Raw genomic sequence first — 14,512 nt, forward strand, 5'->3', positions numbered from 1 at the left:
TCCCTGGTGATGAGCATTGTATTTATACTTGAGGAAGTTGTACTGAAGTGCGTTTACTCCGACCAATTAGAAATGATGGAAATGACAATTACAACCGTGGCCACCATATTTTCGTTCGTCGACGGTTGGAAACGAGTGTTTCCTTGGGTTATGTGAAGATCAAAGGACAAATGTAATAAACGACGTTGGTTCTTGTAAAATAAAAAAAAATAATCGCATTACAAAATTATTTTATTTTTGTATGATGGCGTACCGAGTCCTAACGTAGTCTATTCCCTCTGTGTTTTCTTCAGTGAGCGCAAATGTAGACGCTTACTACTATCAAAAATACTCGGTCCTTACATTGGTTGCTATAAGGCAACACACAGCTATAAGGTCCTATGTGAGTGTAAACTCCCAACATCCCACTTTAAGTCTCTGTATTATAATACACATGTCTGCTGTCTACCTTGATTGTCAAAAACAATTGCTAAACTACTTGGGAAGGGCCACTTATATTTATAGGGAAAGAATGTTATCGGCAGCACTGGGCAGTCCTACCCAAGTTTTCCTAGAGCTTACTAGAAAATTGTCCTATTGGGTTGTCAACAGACCTGAAGTGGTTGCTAATGCAATTGTGTGGCAAACTAATTTTAATGCCATTATCCAGAGGAGAGTGGACGCTAACGCTAAATCGAATATGTTTTGCAGCTTTTTTTGGTCAAAATAACGTCCAACCGGGGGTGCAAATGTTAGCTACACCATTTGTCTGGCTACTAATTTTAACTCAAATGCGTGGACAGGAGTCTAGCAAAAAAAAAATTCTCTCTATATAAACCTTGAGTTATGGTGCAATTACCTATTTCCGTAACAAACACACGTTATGTCATGAAAAAAATATATTGTCTATCGCTACACGCACCAGCACAGCATAATGACGTACCTGCAATACAGAGAGGACGTTTCATACCAGTAAACACAGGAAAAGAATCCGTACAGAACAAAATAGAACCATATGAAGCTAAAAGCACACCTGTGACACGAACGAAAAAATAGCAGCCAGGTGACAACATTCCCGATCGCTATCATAAATATGCTATTTAGTAATACTGTAGTTATATGAGCACGTGGGAATATAGTGTCTGTTAAAAACGCACAAACCTTACCTACAGATACTTTATTGTAAAATTCTTTAATTAAGAAAAATACTTGTGGCCAAGTTGTATTCGTTACCTTAATGGAGATAATATAAAAAGCAAAAATTTTAAAGAAACCCTTTGTAGCAACTTGTACCAAGCCGAGGGCATTGATGCAAATGCTTTGTTGGGTCAGTCTCGGCGCCAACGCTTTGGAAAAAATTCAGTACCCTTGTCACCCCGCTCTCGTTTTTTCGCTAAGGCGCACTCGAAATACACTTCAAACACTTATGTTTCATCAGAAGAGGGAAAATCGACTGCAACACCAAACTGCTGTGAGAGTGAACGCAACCTGTCCTCGTACATCACGTTGCGTTTCACAGACTCAGCGTAATTGTACTTGAGGTCCTCAATCTCGTCGAAAAATTCGTCGTTAAAGTTGCCGAGCTCAGTATTGAGTCGTTCCACCTCCGTTTCAAGATCGCGCTTCTCGAATTCTAGTTTCTTAATCTCAGTGCCGAGTCGAACGTTCTCAGATCGATCCTGAAGGTTTGTCTCCCGCTCCTGCGATTCGACGACAAAATAGAGTTCTCGAGTCAGGTTATAGTCAGCATTGCTTGATTGTCCCATTTCGGTACTATAAATTTCCTTATGACAGATGGAGTTGAATACAAACAATTAAGCAAACTCACAAGTAACAGAATGAGGTCAAATTCCAATCTTAATTCATTCGCAAACCAAAGAAACGCGTCACCATTACCGAAATTAAATACTTACAGCCTGATCGTTTCCGCTGTCGTCTGACCCTGACTTTTTCTTCAGCAGTTCAAGTTGGTGACGTAATTCGTTTTGTTCGTTTTCCAGTCGGGCAACAGTGAGTCTATTTTTGAAAAAAGCTTGTAAGCACATGAAATGGTGGTCTTGCCAATGTTATTAGACATTGTTACAAACGAAGCGACTTTAGGTGTAAAGTCTTTGCGGATAATCGACAGCGCTAACGGGTCCACACGCGATTCTTTGTTTGTTATGTATTGATCCCGAAACAACAAACAAAGACTCCACCGGCGCAAGGCGCTGTGTGGACCCGACCTAATGTTATCCAATATTTTCAAAGAAAGAGAGACAGAATCGAAACTATATATGTTAGTAACAAATGTTGAAGCGTTATCGCCCACTGCCGCCAGTCCATACGAGAAAGAAATTCGCAGTACTCAAAGTTTACGTTCCCAACCAGATGAACCAAATGCTACACGCGTTTCGTATGCAGTTGCACATAACGCACGCTCCAAATATTGCTTGACAAACTAGCGCACCTGGAAAGCTGAAGTTCTCTCACAGTATTTGCATCGGAATTTCCAGCTCCGGGTGGAAAACGCTCCAGGATTTCAACCTGCACTCAAAAATATCGTTTACATTAGAAATATAATCGCCAACATAAGCAGAGAATTTTAAAAACATCCGAATGACCTTAAATATCCCGCAATTTTAATGTTAATTTGTTTGAAGGACCAACGTAATTTCACAAAACGTCGAAAAAAAAAATGAAAAATCATGCACATTTAATGCCAAATTTCTACTGATTTGATTGGCGTTGATTGATTTTGAACAATTTTAAAACAGGGTTGGAATAGGAAGACCGACTTGTTCGTGGAGTCTTTCGTTATCTTTTCTCAGTTCGTCCTCCATCGCTCCTTTCTCCTGGATCTCGGATTGGAGGAAGGAGATTTCTTGTTTTTTCTTCGTTATCTCATCTTCAGCTTTCTTTAATCGAGCTTCCAACATTCTGCGCACAAGTTTCATCACACGATTAATAATGTTGTTCTGTGGGGCGGTTTTCTTCATTCGAGATGGATCGAATGACAAGCACTAGGCGTGACACATGATGCGCGCGAGAGAAAAGGCAAAATGTGCATAATTTATACCCTTGTCAGAACAGTGTAACTCGAACTATCACAAACAGCCGAACAAAAAGATTTCAGAGAAGTTTTGCACACACGAATTTAATGTACAAGTGGCCAAATATGGGACCAAGTGAACTGAAAGTGGGAATTTTTGATCACATTGTCGCATCCATAGGTTGTTTCCGTTTCATTTGGCAGACCAAGTGTTAAACAGGTACAAGTCGAACAATATTGCTTCTACTTTTGTAATATGGTTGCCTTGGGCCTAAATATAAGCCAGACATGCATTTCTGAGGTACCAAATTCAATTGTGCATATCTTTCGTTATACTTGACCTTTCGCTCAAATTTTTACATTGGTAGATTGGTCATAGATTGTAGTTTCAAACTGTTGTTTCAAAGGATACCTTCATTTTGAAAAATTTTGAGATATTTTTAATATTTTTTTGCCAAATGTTTTTAGCCAAAGAGTTATAATATTGTCCAGTCACTCTAAACAAAACACAAAACTTCCATCTTTAGACCAATCATTAACCAAACATTCAAATATAGCTTGTAGCTGAAACATAGATTTATGTATTAGAGACAAAGGAGCAAAAAACTAAGCATTAACACACCTGCTTGTTACAGCTGAGTTGTATCCGCGGCTTCCAGTTCCAGCTAACTTTGGAGCTTTGCTTTCAGCGACGAGAAGTTTTTTCTTTACCTCAGTCAGTTCTTTCATGAGACTGTCTCTCTCGGTCTGCGAATAGGAAATGTTTTAATTGTGGTGAAATGCTTTCGTGGAACCAAAAAAATTTGGTGACTGTTTAATTTCGTATTTTCAATTAGTCCACGCACGTATTTGAGAATCTTTGACAAAAAAACAAACACATTTTATTGAAAAACGATAAACTCAAGTTCGAGGGAAGGAAAAATGTCATAAAACCACAGAAATCAACCCTGTGTTCTTGTCGGTAAGTGGTGGCTTTATGACACAAATATATCCGGGATACATACAAGGAGGGTCAATTAAATCAAAACGCTGATCGTCTGCCACTCTTTTTGAGTACTTTTGAACCAAAATTCGAGTATTGTTTTGATAAAAATGTAAACTAACAATTCACCTGAAGGCCAATTTTGGAGTCCTTGACTTTGTCCCGAGCGGCAGCGTGTTTGTCGACTTCTTTCCGCAATCTCTCGTTTTCTCGCACGAGCCTTTCCACTGACTGAGTCTTGCTCTCATATCGCATGCTCAGCTGACCTCCAATTTGTTGCGTCATCTCGTTGATGCGATTCTGGAAAATTAATTGTCAGTCTCTTTTCAAAAAACTACGATTTCTGAACATATTATGCTGCATACGTTTAACAAATCAGTCTTTCTAAATTAATTCCAACATTCTAGAAAAGTGCTGCAAAGTTTTGCATTGCACCCAAAATAATATTTTTGCAATTCAAAAAAAGCTTTTGCGGCTTGTTTTTTTTGCATAAAAAGTTAAACAAATCTAGTAAATGACCACAAAATATTACAAACGTGGAATGCAAAACAAGTTCAACTACACAAAAGTCACACAGGATAACTTCCCTAAACCTATGTAGAGCATGCACATAACACCAAGATCCAAACCTTCAGGATTTGATTTTCTGACTTTAGTTGTTCCATGATCTCATTTGAAATCACGCCAGGAGCTTTCTTCAGTTGTTCGTTTTCACGTTGAACTCTTTCGACCAATTTCTTCATGAGAGCAACAGTTTTCTCCAGTTCAACCACACTTTTACCGCTTGTTCCAGCCGCCTGGACAACACGTTGGTTTATTTGGATCAACGCTCAATTTGTTATAAAAAATTGCTGTCGAAATGCCCTGTACCTCACTTTAGTTAGTTAAAGTCAGTCTTGTGGGTGCAGGGCAAACATAACTGTTGCTGTACAAGCTTTACCTTGCGCTGCGGTTGGGACGATTTCAATTTTTCCAGCCTTAGTTCTGCTTCACGTTTCTCAGATCTCAGCAGTTCGATATATTGCTGTTGGTGCTCCACACGCTCCTACAAATATGTGTACAATTATTAAAATCAGTGATTATTAGCAATTGCACGTCACAACAATTGCGAACCATACATCACAGCACAGATGCCACCAGTCGTAAACAGCTAAAGAAGCGCCAACACGGTTTGTGTTTTTAAATTTAGAACTAGTTTTGTTAGACGGCCAAAACATATACGTACACAATTTTGTTATTCAGAGTCTCTATTTAAAACACAGTGAGCGTGAATGTATTTTTGTGCACTGCAAGAACAAAAACAAACAATCCTTATCAAACAAAAATAAATTATTACCTTCAACATGGGGACTTCCCTTTTAATCTGTTCAATCTCGAAATGTAGCTCGGTGTTGTCTGAAGCAAGTTTCAGAAGACGACCTTGCAAGTTATTTTCGCGATCGCGACATTGTTCGGCAATCGATTCGTCTCGCTGCTGACGTAATCCTGTCAAAATAAAACGACAAGTCTCAAATATGTAAAAATGCCATAGAAATATGCCTTGTTGTCATTCAAAGACACTCGTCACAAAATGTGAAAGAACACGCTTTAATTTTATGCGGCTTAACGAAACAAAAGCACCAAATCATTTTTTGCGGCCCAAAGGGTGTTTGAATATCAAGCAACAAACCGGCTGTGAGTATTTCCTTCTGCAGAGCTTCCAACTTATCTTCCAAGCTCTTGTTTTTCGCTTCCATCTCTGCAACGACCTTGTCACGTGGTAGGACATTCATCCTTCTTAATCCACTGTTTTCTTCACCGAGATGATAAAGACGACTGAAACCACACTGAGAGTTAGAAAGTTGATACAAGTATTTTGACAAATTATCTCATCAGTGCAGCTGGTGACTGGGAACGGTTTTTTCGGCTAACCAGCCAGAAACTATTCCTTTTTTGGTGACTATGCAGTCCAAGTCGACCATCTACACTGGCGGAACCTGATGAGTCGAAACCATGTACACTGTGTGCAGCTTACAGATTTTGATTAGCTCATTTGCTCAACATGTTTAAATATAATTTCACAGTGGTTTCGAAACACCAAATATACTGGATAGGTAAAAACGTCAATTGTCCCCAGCTTGCAAATGAAGACTTTCGTAGATTACAATGTCTTTATGCGTTACAGTAAATTGCTCAAAAGTAGGAATGCGTGATGTATAAAGTTTGTTAGTTAATTTATATATATAAAAGGATATCTTGAGCACTGTACCATTTCCTAATTCAAAGTAAAAAATATCACAATTGCCTTTCTTATATTAGATATCGCTTTCACTTACTGACTCAAATCTTCAATTTCATGCAGACGCTTGCGAGCCACCTGGTCGCTAGGTGGCGTTGCTTCCTCTTCTGTTCCCTGGGCGTGGATGGGGGGACCGATCGCTTGACGACGAGACTTCTCCCGCTCAAGACGGGATACTGTGTCCCGAAGTTGCGTCACCTTAAAAAGTACAAATTATTTTTGTTGCTCTGCAGCAACCACAGCCGATTTTACATCATTTCGAAACTCTGCACCGCCAAATACTACAAGAAAATAACTATTAAATGTGATTTTAATTTAGTTTACTTGTTTCGTATTTAATTGTTATTTAATACCAAATCAAATTTTTAAACAACTTGTGATTGTTGTTAAACTACCAATGTTTTATTGGACAGGTCATAAACATATCAACATTAAGCACTTCGAGATCCATTTTTAAGTACTTCGAGATCCATTTCTCACAGCAAGCAAACATGCACGACATATCATGGTCACTCACCTGTTTGTCGAGCACTTGAACTTGTTTATTTTTCTCCTCGACCTTAAGTTTCAAACCGTCCACCTTTCCTTGCCACTGTTTTTTGGCATCCCACTTCGCAACTTCGATGGTACTCTTAAGAAATTACACACAAATAGTAAGGATAGCACAAACGAGTTTGCGGTGCTAGTAGACTGTGTTTGCAGTAAAAGACACCAAGACATAGGTTACAGTCCAGGTTTTTTTTGTGCAGACTTTAAATAAAGCCACGACAACTCAGACCAAAACCAATGCTGTTTAAAACACTCGGAGCGGTGAACAAAATAACCTGTTGGTAAATTGAGCTTAAAAACGCCACTCTTGCCCAGTCGCATCAATTCTACACGGGCACAGACAATCAGCTGTTTCCTGAAGCCTGAGCAATGACTATTCTGACACAAAGCAAGAACAGCGACAAATGATTACACAATGGCGCCTTTGACACGGAACGGGCAATATCGACAAAGAAGGTTTGTGTTGCAACAATGGATTCACTTTTTTCTACAGACTTGACTCTACGAGAGAATCGGATGGATTATGAAATTAACAGACGTTTCCGCGCAGAAGATTGTTCGTAATTTTTACTTGTTTAATTCGTTTGCTTTTTTTAATTAAACCACAACGAAATTTTGTTAAAAACATAATGAGAAATAATGGTTGTATAAATTTTCCCAGAATGACATATCCACATACATTGTAAACAAAAAATATGATTTTAGCGTGACTAATATTGGTCAAATTTATGTTTTTAATTTTAATTGTAGATTTGCATTTCGCCTTGACGAAGCCCAAAACAAAACAACCTTGCCATTGCCATCTTAAAAACCAGCAAATACCATATGCTGCTACATACAGTTTCAAATTAAACAAATTCAAATATCGATAATCTCTTAGTCATATTGCTGATAGGTTGTGAGTGTTGATATTGTAACCAATCATGGAAACAGAAAACATTACACATACGACTCATCATGAACGACTGGCTGTGTATTGAAAAGATTAACCAAATGCTTCAAAGCCCTCATGGAAGAGGCAAGTGCACTAATAATACAAAAGCAATGACCAAATGCGGACTTGATACACTTGGTTAATCTACTCAATCAAGTGTGTAGGGATGGTGCCAGTGTAATGAGTTGACCACAGCCAGTTACTGAAAGATTGGTGTATTGAACATAATGTGGGAGAAGCTGTGCAAAAGAAAAAAAATATGCAAAGACTGAGCAACTTACTTTTGTCGGTTCGTCAATTTTGTGTTTAAGTTTGTGTTTTAGATTTTCCACTTCATCCCTGAGCGCCGAGTTTTCGGCTCGAATCTTGTTCAGTTTTTCGAGTTCTGCGACAGATGAACTTCTGAAAGAGGAGCGCGGAAGACGGGAGGGCTCAGATGAAGATTCAGAAGCATGTCTGCACACATAAAGTTCGTATTAACCATAGCCCTTAAGGGTACAGGGATTTAAGAGAAGAAACAAATCAAAAAACGATTGACTACTTGACAACATTTAAACCTTTTGCATTTCAAGCAAATCCGCAAAAAGTTTCGTAGTAAGTTAACTTTTGGGCACAATTTCTGGATTTTATGCAATTAGTAACATTGGTAACTTTTATTGAGTTTTGACTCAACGAAAGGTGAAAAGTTGTACAAACCACGGTATTGTATCGACCATTAAATTCCCACGTATTGCAACCTCGCATTGAATGGTTTCCAAGTAACTACGTTTGTTTATTTTATCCGCACACCGAATTACGAAATCTATCACCACCTTGACCCGCGTTCCGAGGTGACGTCTACGGCAACAACATCGTCTTCTTTTACTGGTTCGCTCTTCTTCTTGATCTTCGCGTCGTCCTCCGCTCTCAGCTTTGTGGGTCGCTCCTCCTCAAACTTTATCACAGATTCTGTACCACGTGACCTGCTCAAGCGCTTGATTTTGTCGCGAAGCTGTTTGACGTCACTTTCAAGAGTTTGCTTGTCGATTTTGAGGCTGGGTAATATTAAAGAATTCAAGGTTATACACGCACACAAGCTGTCACATGTTGTCTGTCATTATCGAATACTAGCGCACTGTTTTTACATATCATTCCAGGTTGGTAAGCTGACAAGACCGTCCTTAGTTACCAGCTGCACCGATGAGACCTGACGTAACTTATTTGCTTCCCCATATAATCGGTCTTAATGAACTGTAACTATGTGAACATTTCTGTGCGCCGCCGTTTTAATTTCGTAACTTCAAATACGACCTTACCGTCGCACAGCCTGCTCCTTCTTCTCTGACTCTTCCAGAACTTTCTTCAGCTGAGTTTTCAACGTTTCCTCGCCGCGCTTCGCTTGTTTCACACTTCGCTGCATCTCGGCCACCGAATCCTTTAATTCCTCGATTTGAAGCTGGTAAACAAAGGATTTTTAGGTCCAGTTCAATATTACAACGCGCAATTCGGGGATTTTTCACCGCAGTATACCTTGTAGCTTGCAGTTCTCCTCTCGACCAGATGCTTAATGTTGGAGGCGTCTGCTTCTTCCCCTGATGCAGCCTTGATGTTCTCCTGTGCTTGGTTGACGAGATCGGCCCGAAGCTCGGTCAATGCGTGGCTCAGTTTCTGATTAAAATTACGTTTGAAGTTTGGGTAGGCGTTACATGATCGGTGACTGAACCATACGCCCGATTTTAAGATGAGCTCGTGTATAAATACAAAAAAACAGTTTTTTATTCCATCACTTCTTAATACAATACGCTACAAATCGTAGAATTTGCACACATTTTACAATATTGGAATACAATCGTGAAATTGTGCAAAATACAATATTGGAACACAATGTATAGTGTTACTTTGGTCCCACAATCATCAACAAAGCATTTTAATAGCACAAACCTAACAAATACGTATTAATGTTTAAATGCGCGGATTTTAACAGTTTTAAGAATACCTGCTGTTGTTTCTCTTTCTCTTCCAGCTGTTGTTTAAGTCTTGCAACCAGGTTTTTCATCGTGGTAGCGGGGGCACGTGCATTTGCCTCTTTCTGACGATCAAGCTCAGAACTGACTACCTTGAGCTCCTATGTGACAAGCAATATGGGATCTTTTTAATAGGGACAATAAGTGACCTAAATACATTTTATTTTATGCAATGTGCATGTAAGGTCGATCGCATTACAGTTCTAAGCACACCAACATACAAACCATTGTATGACACACCACACTGTAGCATGGGAAACTATATTCATAAATACCTTTTCCAATTCCTCGGCTTTCCGAAGTTTTTTCGCAAGTTTCATTCTCAGTGCATTTACCAATGTCTCATGTTCTTCTATTAATCTACAGCATATCCGATATATAGATTAATTTGTAGCACATTTTTAACAAAAACATTTTGCCACGCCATAATTCTATGTTTTAAAACCACGAAAGGCTATCATTTCTATAAAAATGAAAAAATAGTGTTCATCACTGCTCACATATTTACTCCCACTTTCCCAATTCTTACTTTTTCTTTTCCATCTCCGCATTTCTCCTCACTTCAGTGATGATCCTCTTCTGTTTGGTGACGTCAGCATTTGCAGCACGGATGCGATCCATGAGAGCGGACATGGCCGCGTCCTGCTCCTTCACCATGTCTTCCAGCTCGTTGAGATGCCGCAAATCGACACCAGAGGGCGCTCCTGCTTGACCGTGCGATACCGCACTCTGTAGAACCGTCAACAACAATATACTTACAACAGCAATAGTATCATGCAATTAAACCAAACGGAAGGAAAAGGAAAAAATAATAACAATAAGAACAGAATTATTACAATTAGGGATATTTCACTTTATAAGGGTATAAATCTCGCACTCTGTATTTGGTCTTGGGATCGTTGTTTCAAAAGTAAATTATAAGACAAATCTGTAAGTGTCGTCCAAATCATCTAGTTTGTCGAAAATATCATTATTGCTACAATCGTAAAATTAGGCGTCGTGGTCGATTTTGCCATTAATGTTCATTAACTCACCACGGCATCCCGCTTGAAGCGAGTAAACGCCTCATCCGTTCGTCCCTGGATTTTACGCTGCATCAGCAACAGCTCCCTCTCGTGGGCAGCAGATGTCGTCTCGTTCTCTTTGCGCGATTCCTCGAGCATCTGCTTGTGTCTGCACAAAAACTCAAAGTTGGCAACTGGGCGACAAATTATAATTGTTACGTAACAAAGTGCCTGTGACGAAACGAGCAGACCAATTTGGCTAAACTGAGTTTAACATATGGCAAATAGCATTCACGACCTGTTGAGACTTTCCTCTTTTGCGGCCAACCTTTTCTTCAAAGTGTCAATATTATCCATCGCCACCTTAAGCTGTTGCTTCGATTCCGAATCCTAAAATTACAAATTTTCGAATTATTGTTTGCGGCAAAAGCAAATTTAAACATCCGCTGACCACGTGGGTTGACGAAACGCTCATAGCAGCTGTGGTGGGCATATGCAGGCGGAGATCGTTAATTACGCGATCACGCGTCGTGACGTCATTCTGGAGATTGTGACGTATGTCCTTGAGGCGATCGTTTTCAAGTTGGATGCCCTTGGAAATATTAATATACGATTGAAAGTCGCTAATTTTGGCAATTAAAATTTTTTCCAAATTTCCAAAGTTTCCAAAAATTCATGCCATGTATTTAGGAATCTCTTACTTTGAGTTGGCCCTGCAGGTCTCTGATTGTCTTGCCCTGTTTCTTAATAGTCTCGAGGGCGTTGGTAAGTTGACGTTCTGTGGGCAGGGAAGGGTCGGGCAACGTCTCCGTAATGTCCTCCATCCTACGTTTGAAAAAAAACATCGGACCACGTGGTTAAAGAGTAAAAAAATAACGACAACAAGTTGTCAGACCTCCTGGATTTTCGGACGACTTCGTGTTGGCGGGTTTGGAAATCGTCGAGCAATCTCTCAAGTTCGGTTTCCCTCATTTCCCACTCGACTTGATGCGATTCCTGAGCCTGACCACGTGACGAAAAAGAATGCCGTTGACGCGGTTGAAAAACAAATGCGCACACAATAAACACCAAAGCATTATTTTCCGCAAGAAAGTGTTGCTGTGTTTGATTACATATGTTTTTGTCACAAAATCATTCTGGCAGACAGCTGTCAGATGCGTTTTATTAAAAAGTCGCAGTAAGACAGAACGTGTATTTTTACTTTCTATGCGTAGTTATCAACTGATTTGTCGAAAACAAACCAAATGTACAAATAAGTACCTTTAGCATTTGCACGAGATCTTCTTCAAGACTAGATATTGTTTTTTCGTGTTGCATGTTCATGTTTTCGAGGTATCTGATCTGCTCGTTCTGTCGAACCACCTGCAACATAAAATGTCCATGTGACAAAAGAGGTCCTTATTATAAAATGCTCAAAATATTTCACCTGTCGCTGAAGCTTCATATCCTGAAGCCTTAGCAAGTCCATCCTCTGGCTCCATTCTGTCAGTTTGTCGGCTCCCCGACCATCCTAGATGTAACAGAGAAAATCACGTAAAACATCGGGTTCAGTTGAACAATGATTGTGAATGCTGGGGTTCTTGTGTTACGAGTACACGCGTTTTAAGATAACATCTATGTCGATTTTTGAGTAAAGCATGCTGCCACAAAATCCAGCATTGTGTTGGTCTGTTGAGTGGTTCCCAAGGGCCCGTAAAGAGCAGCCTTTCTGCATGTTTTTTTTATTTCTATTCTTTTTAGTGTAGTGTTGTTTTATGCCCAAGACCACTCTTAGGTCGTTATTGAGGGAAGTACAACCTTGTTGAAAACAACAGCGTTATGTAAAACTGAGGACTGCAAGTTTTTGCAAAATGAGTCCGTAACTTATTGTCAGTTGTACCTGAATTGCTTTTCTCAACTCTTCCAATCCTTGTTGTTTGATCTCAATCTCTGCCAGTTTGTCTTCCAACTTCTCGCGTTCCTTCCTCGTCCTCTTCAATTCATCTTGTATCATCGCTTTGTCCTCATGCAGTCTACGTAAAAGTGCGTAGTGATTACGTTACTTTGCATTGAATGGACAAGCGCGAATTTCCAAATAATATTGTGCTAATTGACGCTGAAAAAATCTCAAACGTGAACCAGTGTATAATACGCAGGATCTACGTGTTATACCTGATCATCGACTTGGCAAACTTTTCCTGTTGTGCGAGAGGCAAGGCTCCACTAAATTGCTGACGTAAGCTCTGGATGGTTTTCTTCAACTGTCGGCTTCTGTTGTTGGCTTCGGTTCGCGCCAGATAAACCGCGTCCGCTTTTTCGTCTAAATCAAGTTGCTAATTCAAGTAAATAAGATATGGTATTATGGCATAGCAGTCAAGACATCATCACCGCCGAGCTGGATCAATGCCGCTTCTCGGTAAGGTTTATGTTTTCATAAGAAAAAAACGAACGAATTGTCGCAAAATTAATTGTACACTACACTTAAAAACAGCGTAAAAGTTTAGGTGAACGCAGATCTGGTATTTGTCTGGCTCGACACGGGTTCAAAATCTTTGTCAAAAAAACGTTAATTTCAACCGTAATATGTTCAGCTAAAATTGTGGGGGTTTCCCCAAACCTGTGAGTTACACAAACCTAATCGCTTTTCCAGTTTAATAATGTGGGCTTGGAGTTTCATCACGTTCTTGCTCGCGACCTCCAACCTTCTCTGCGCGTCTCCCTCGCTCGCTTGAAGGTTCAGGATTTGATGATGGAGTTCGCCTAATAGAAAAATAAACGTCACAGAGAAAATAAGACAAGCGTCATTATCGCGCAAGAGCAGCAGGCGACCACAGAAGAAATGGTTTGAATATTTTGAGCTGCGGGAAAGTTCAGCCCGCGATCTATTTTTGTGTGAAAAAAGTAAGTCGCTGGCTTATAAGATGGCAGAGTAACCCGCGTTCAAACTTCTGTCAACTGGCGATTTTGTTTTTTGTCAACTAACATCCCTCTGGTGGGAAAAAGTATAGGGCAGTGTTTACCAACTAGGGGTCCGCGGTAACCTCTGAATACTCGATTGACTCGAGCAGCTATTTATTAAATGGAAATTTTGTATGTTATAATACGAGTGTGGAAACACGTCATCAAAAAGGGCCCGCTCTGACAAAAGCATTGAGAACCACTGGTTTAGGATGCAAGTATATCAGCGGACCAACCTATAAGGGCTTTTTCGTCGCCCTGCACTTGGAAGGTTCGAACTTGCTCACGGAGAGATTTAATCTCACGATCCCTCGCGTGTTGTTGTGATTGGACGGTGCGGAGTTGATTGTGGGCGATATCTCCCATGTCCTGCAGTTGGGATATCTTAACCTGGCATACAGAAAAGAGAAAACAGAAAAAGTTTTATTTTCACGAAATTTTTTCGTGATTGTGCAACCTTCAGTGTTTTAGACAGGAAAAAATTTCGCCCACAGATATTTTTAAATTCAATTTAAATTTCAACAAAACAGCTTCGATGAACATCAAAATCACAGCCTCTAATGGTGTGGGTTTAAAAACCAGTAACTTATCTAGATAGCAAACGTTTTATTTCTATAGAAACGTGCAACTGCAGCAGAAAAAAATGGGCAAATGTAGGATTTTTTGGGCAAGTATACCTTTGATTTTGCGTGCTCTTCATCGAGTTTCTGTAATTTCTTTCGATCAGCGTCGCTTACAGAACGAGGCACAACCTCTGCCAGTTCATCTCTCAAGTCACGCTCGGTTTGTTGAGCCGCAAGGTTAAGTTTCGTGAG

The 14,512-nt window shown here is 39.8% G+C and overlaps 1 protein-coding gene across 1 annotated transcript in view; it reads right to left on the reverse strand.

Annotated features, from left to right (window-relative positions):
* Window positions 1-863: 863 nt before the first annotated feature.
* LOC145899652 (centrosomal protein of 290 kDa-like) overlaps window positions 864-14,512 on the reverse strand; it is a 32,045-nt gene continuing 18,396 nt past the window's right edge. The window contains exons 23-53 of the mRNA XM_082988541.1: window positions 14,375-14,512; window positions 13,934-14,087; window positions 13,374-13,499; window positions 12,912-13,059; window positions 12,640-12,772; window positions 12,187-12,270; window positions 12,021-12,122; window positions 11,656-11,762; window positions 11,462-11,585; window positions 11,212-11,352; window positions 11,059-11,150; window positions 10,791-10,929; window positions 10,286-10,485; window positions 10,032-10,116; window positions 9,729-9,857; window positions 9,263-9,400; window positions 9,049-9,188; window positions 8,566-8,787; window positions 8,035-8,209; window positions 6,788-6,901; window positions 6,308-6,468; window positions 5,662-5,807; window positions 5,329-5,477; window positions 4,933-5,037; window positions 4,622-4,789; window positions 4,122-4,292; window positions 3,633-3,757; window positions 2,757-2,898; window positions 2,429-2,505; window positions 1,893-1,995; window positions 864-1,679 (exon numbers count right to left, since the gene is read on the reverse strand). Coding sequence (XP_082844667.1) covers window positions 1,404-1,679; window positions 1,893-1,995; window positions 2,429-2,505; window positions 2,757-2,898; window positions 3,633-3,757; window positions 4,122-4,292; window positions 4,622-4,789; window positions 4,933-5,037; window positions 5,329-5,477; window positions 5,662-5,807; window positions 6,308-6,468; window positions 6,788-6,901; window positions 8,035-8,209; window positions 8,566-8,787; window positions 9,049-9,188; window positions 9,263-9,400; window positions 9,729-9,857; window positions 10,032-10,116; window positions 10,286-10,485; window positions 10,791-10,929; window positions 11,059-11,150; window positions 11,212-11,352; window positions 11,462-11,585; window positions 11,656-11,762; window positions 12,021-12,122; window positions 12,187-12,270; window positions 12,640-12,772; window positions 12,912-13,059; window positions 13,374-13,499; window positions 13,934-14,087; window positions 14,375-14,512 — 4,314 coding nt within the window. The 3' untranslated portion in view covers window positions 864-1,403. The remainder of the gene's footprint in view (window positions 1,680-1,892; window positions 1,996-2,428; window positions 2,506-2,756; window positions 2,899-3,632; window positions 3,758-4,121; window positions 4,293-4,621; window positions 4,790-4,932; window positions 5,038-5,328; window positions 5,478-5,661; window positions 5,808-6,307; window positions 6,469-6,787; window positions 6,902-8,034; window positions 8,210-8,565; window positions 8,788-9,048; window positions 9,189-9,262; window positions 9,401-9,728; window positions 9,858-10,031; window positions 10,117-10,285; window positions 10,486-10,790; window positions 10,930-11,058; window positions 11,151-11,211; window positions 11,353-11,461; window positions 11,586-11,655; window positions 11,763-12,020; window positions 12,123-12,186; window positions 12,271-12,639; window positions 12,773-12,911; window positions 13,060-13,373; window positions 13,500-13,933; window positions 14,088-14,374) is intronic.

Source organism: Ascidia mentula, chromosome 4 (genome assembly GCF_947561715.1).
Source record: "Ascidia mentula chromosome 4, kaAscMent1.1, whole genome shotgun sequence".
NCBI classification, from domain to species: domain Eukaryota; kingdom Metazoa; phylum Chordata; class Ascidiacea; order Phlebobranchia; family Ascidiidae; genus Ascidia; species Ascidia mentula.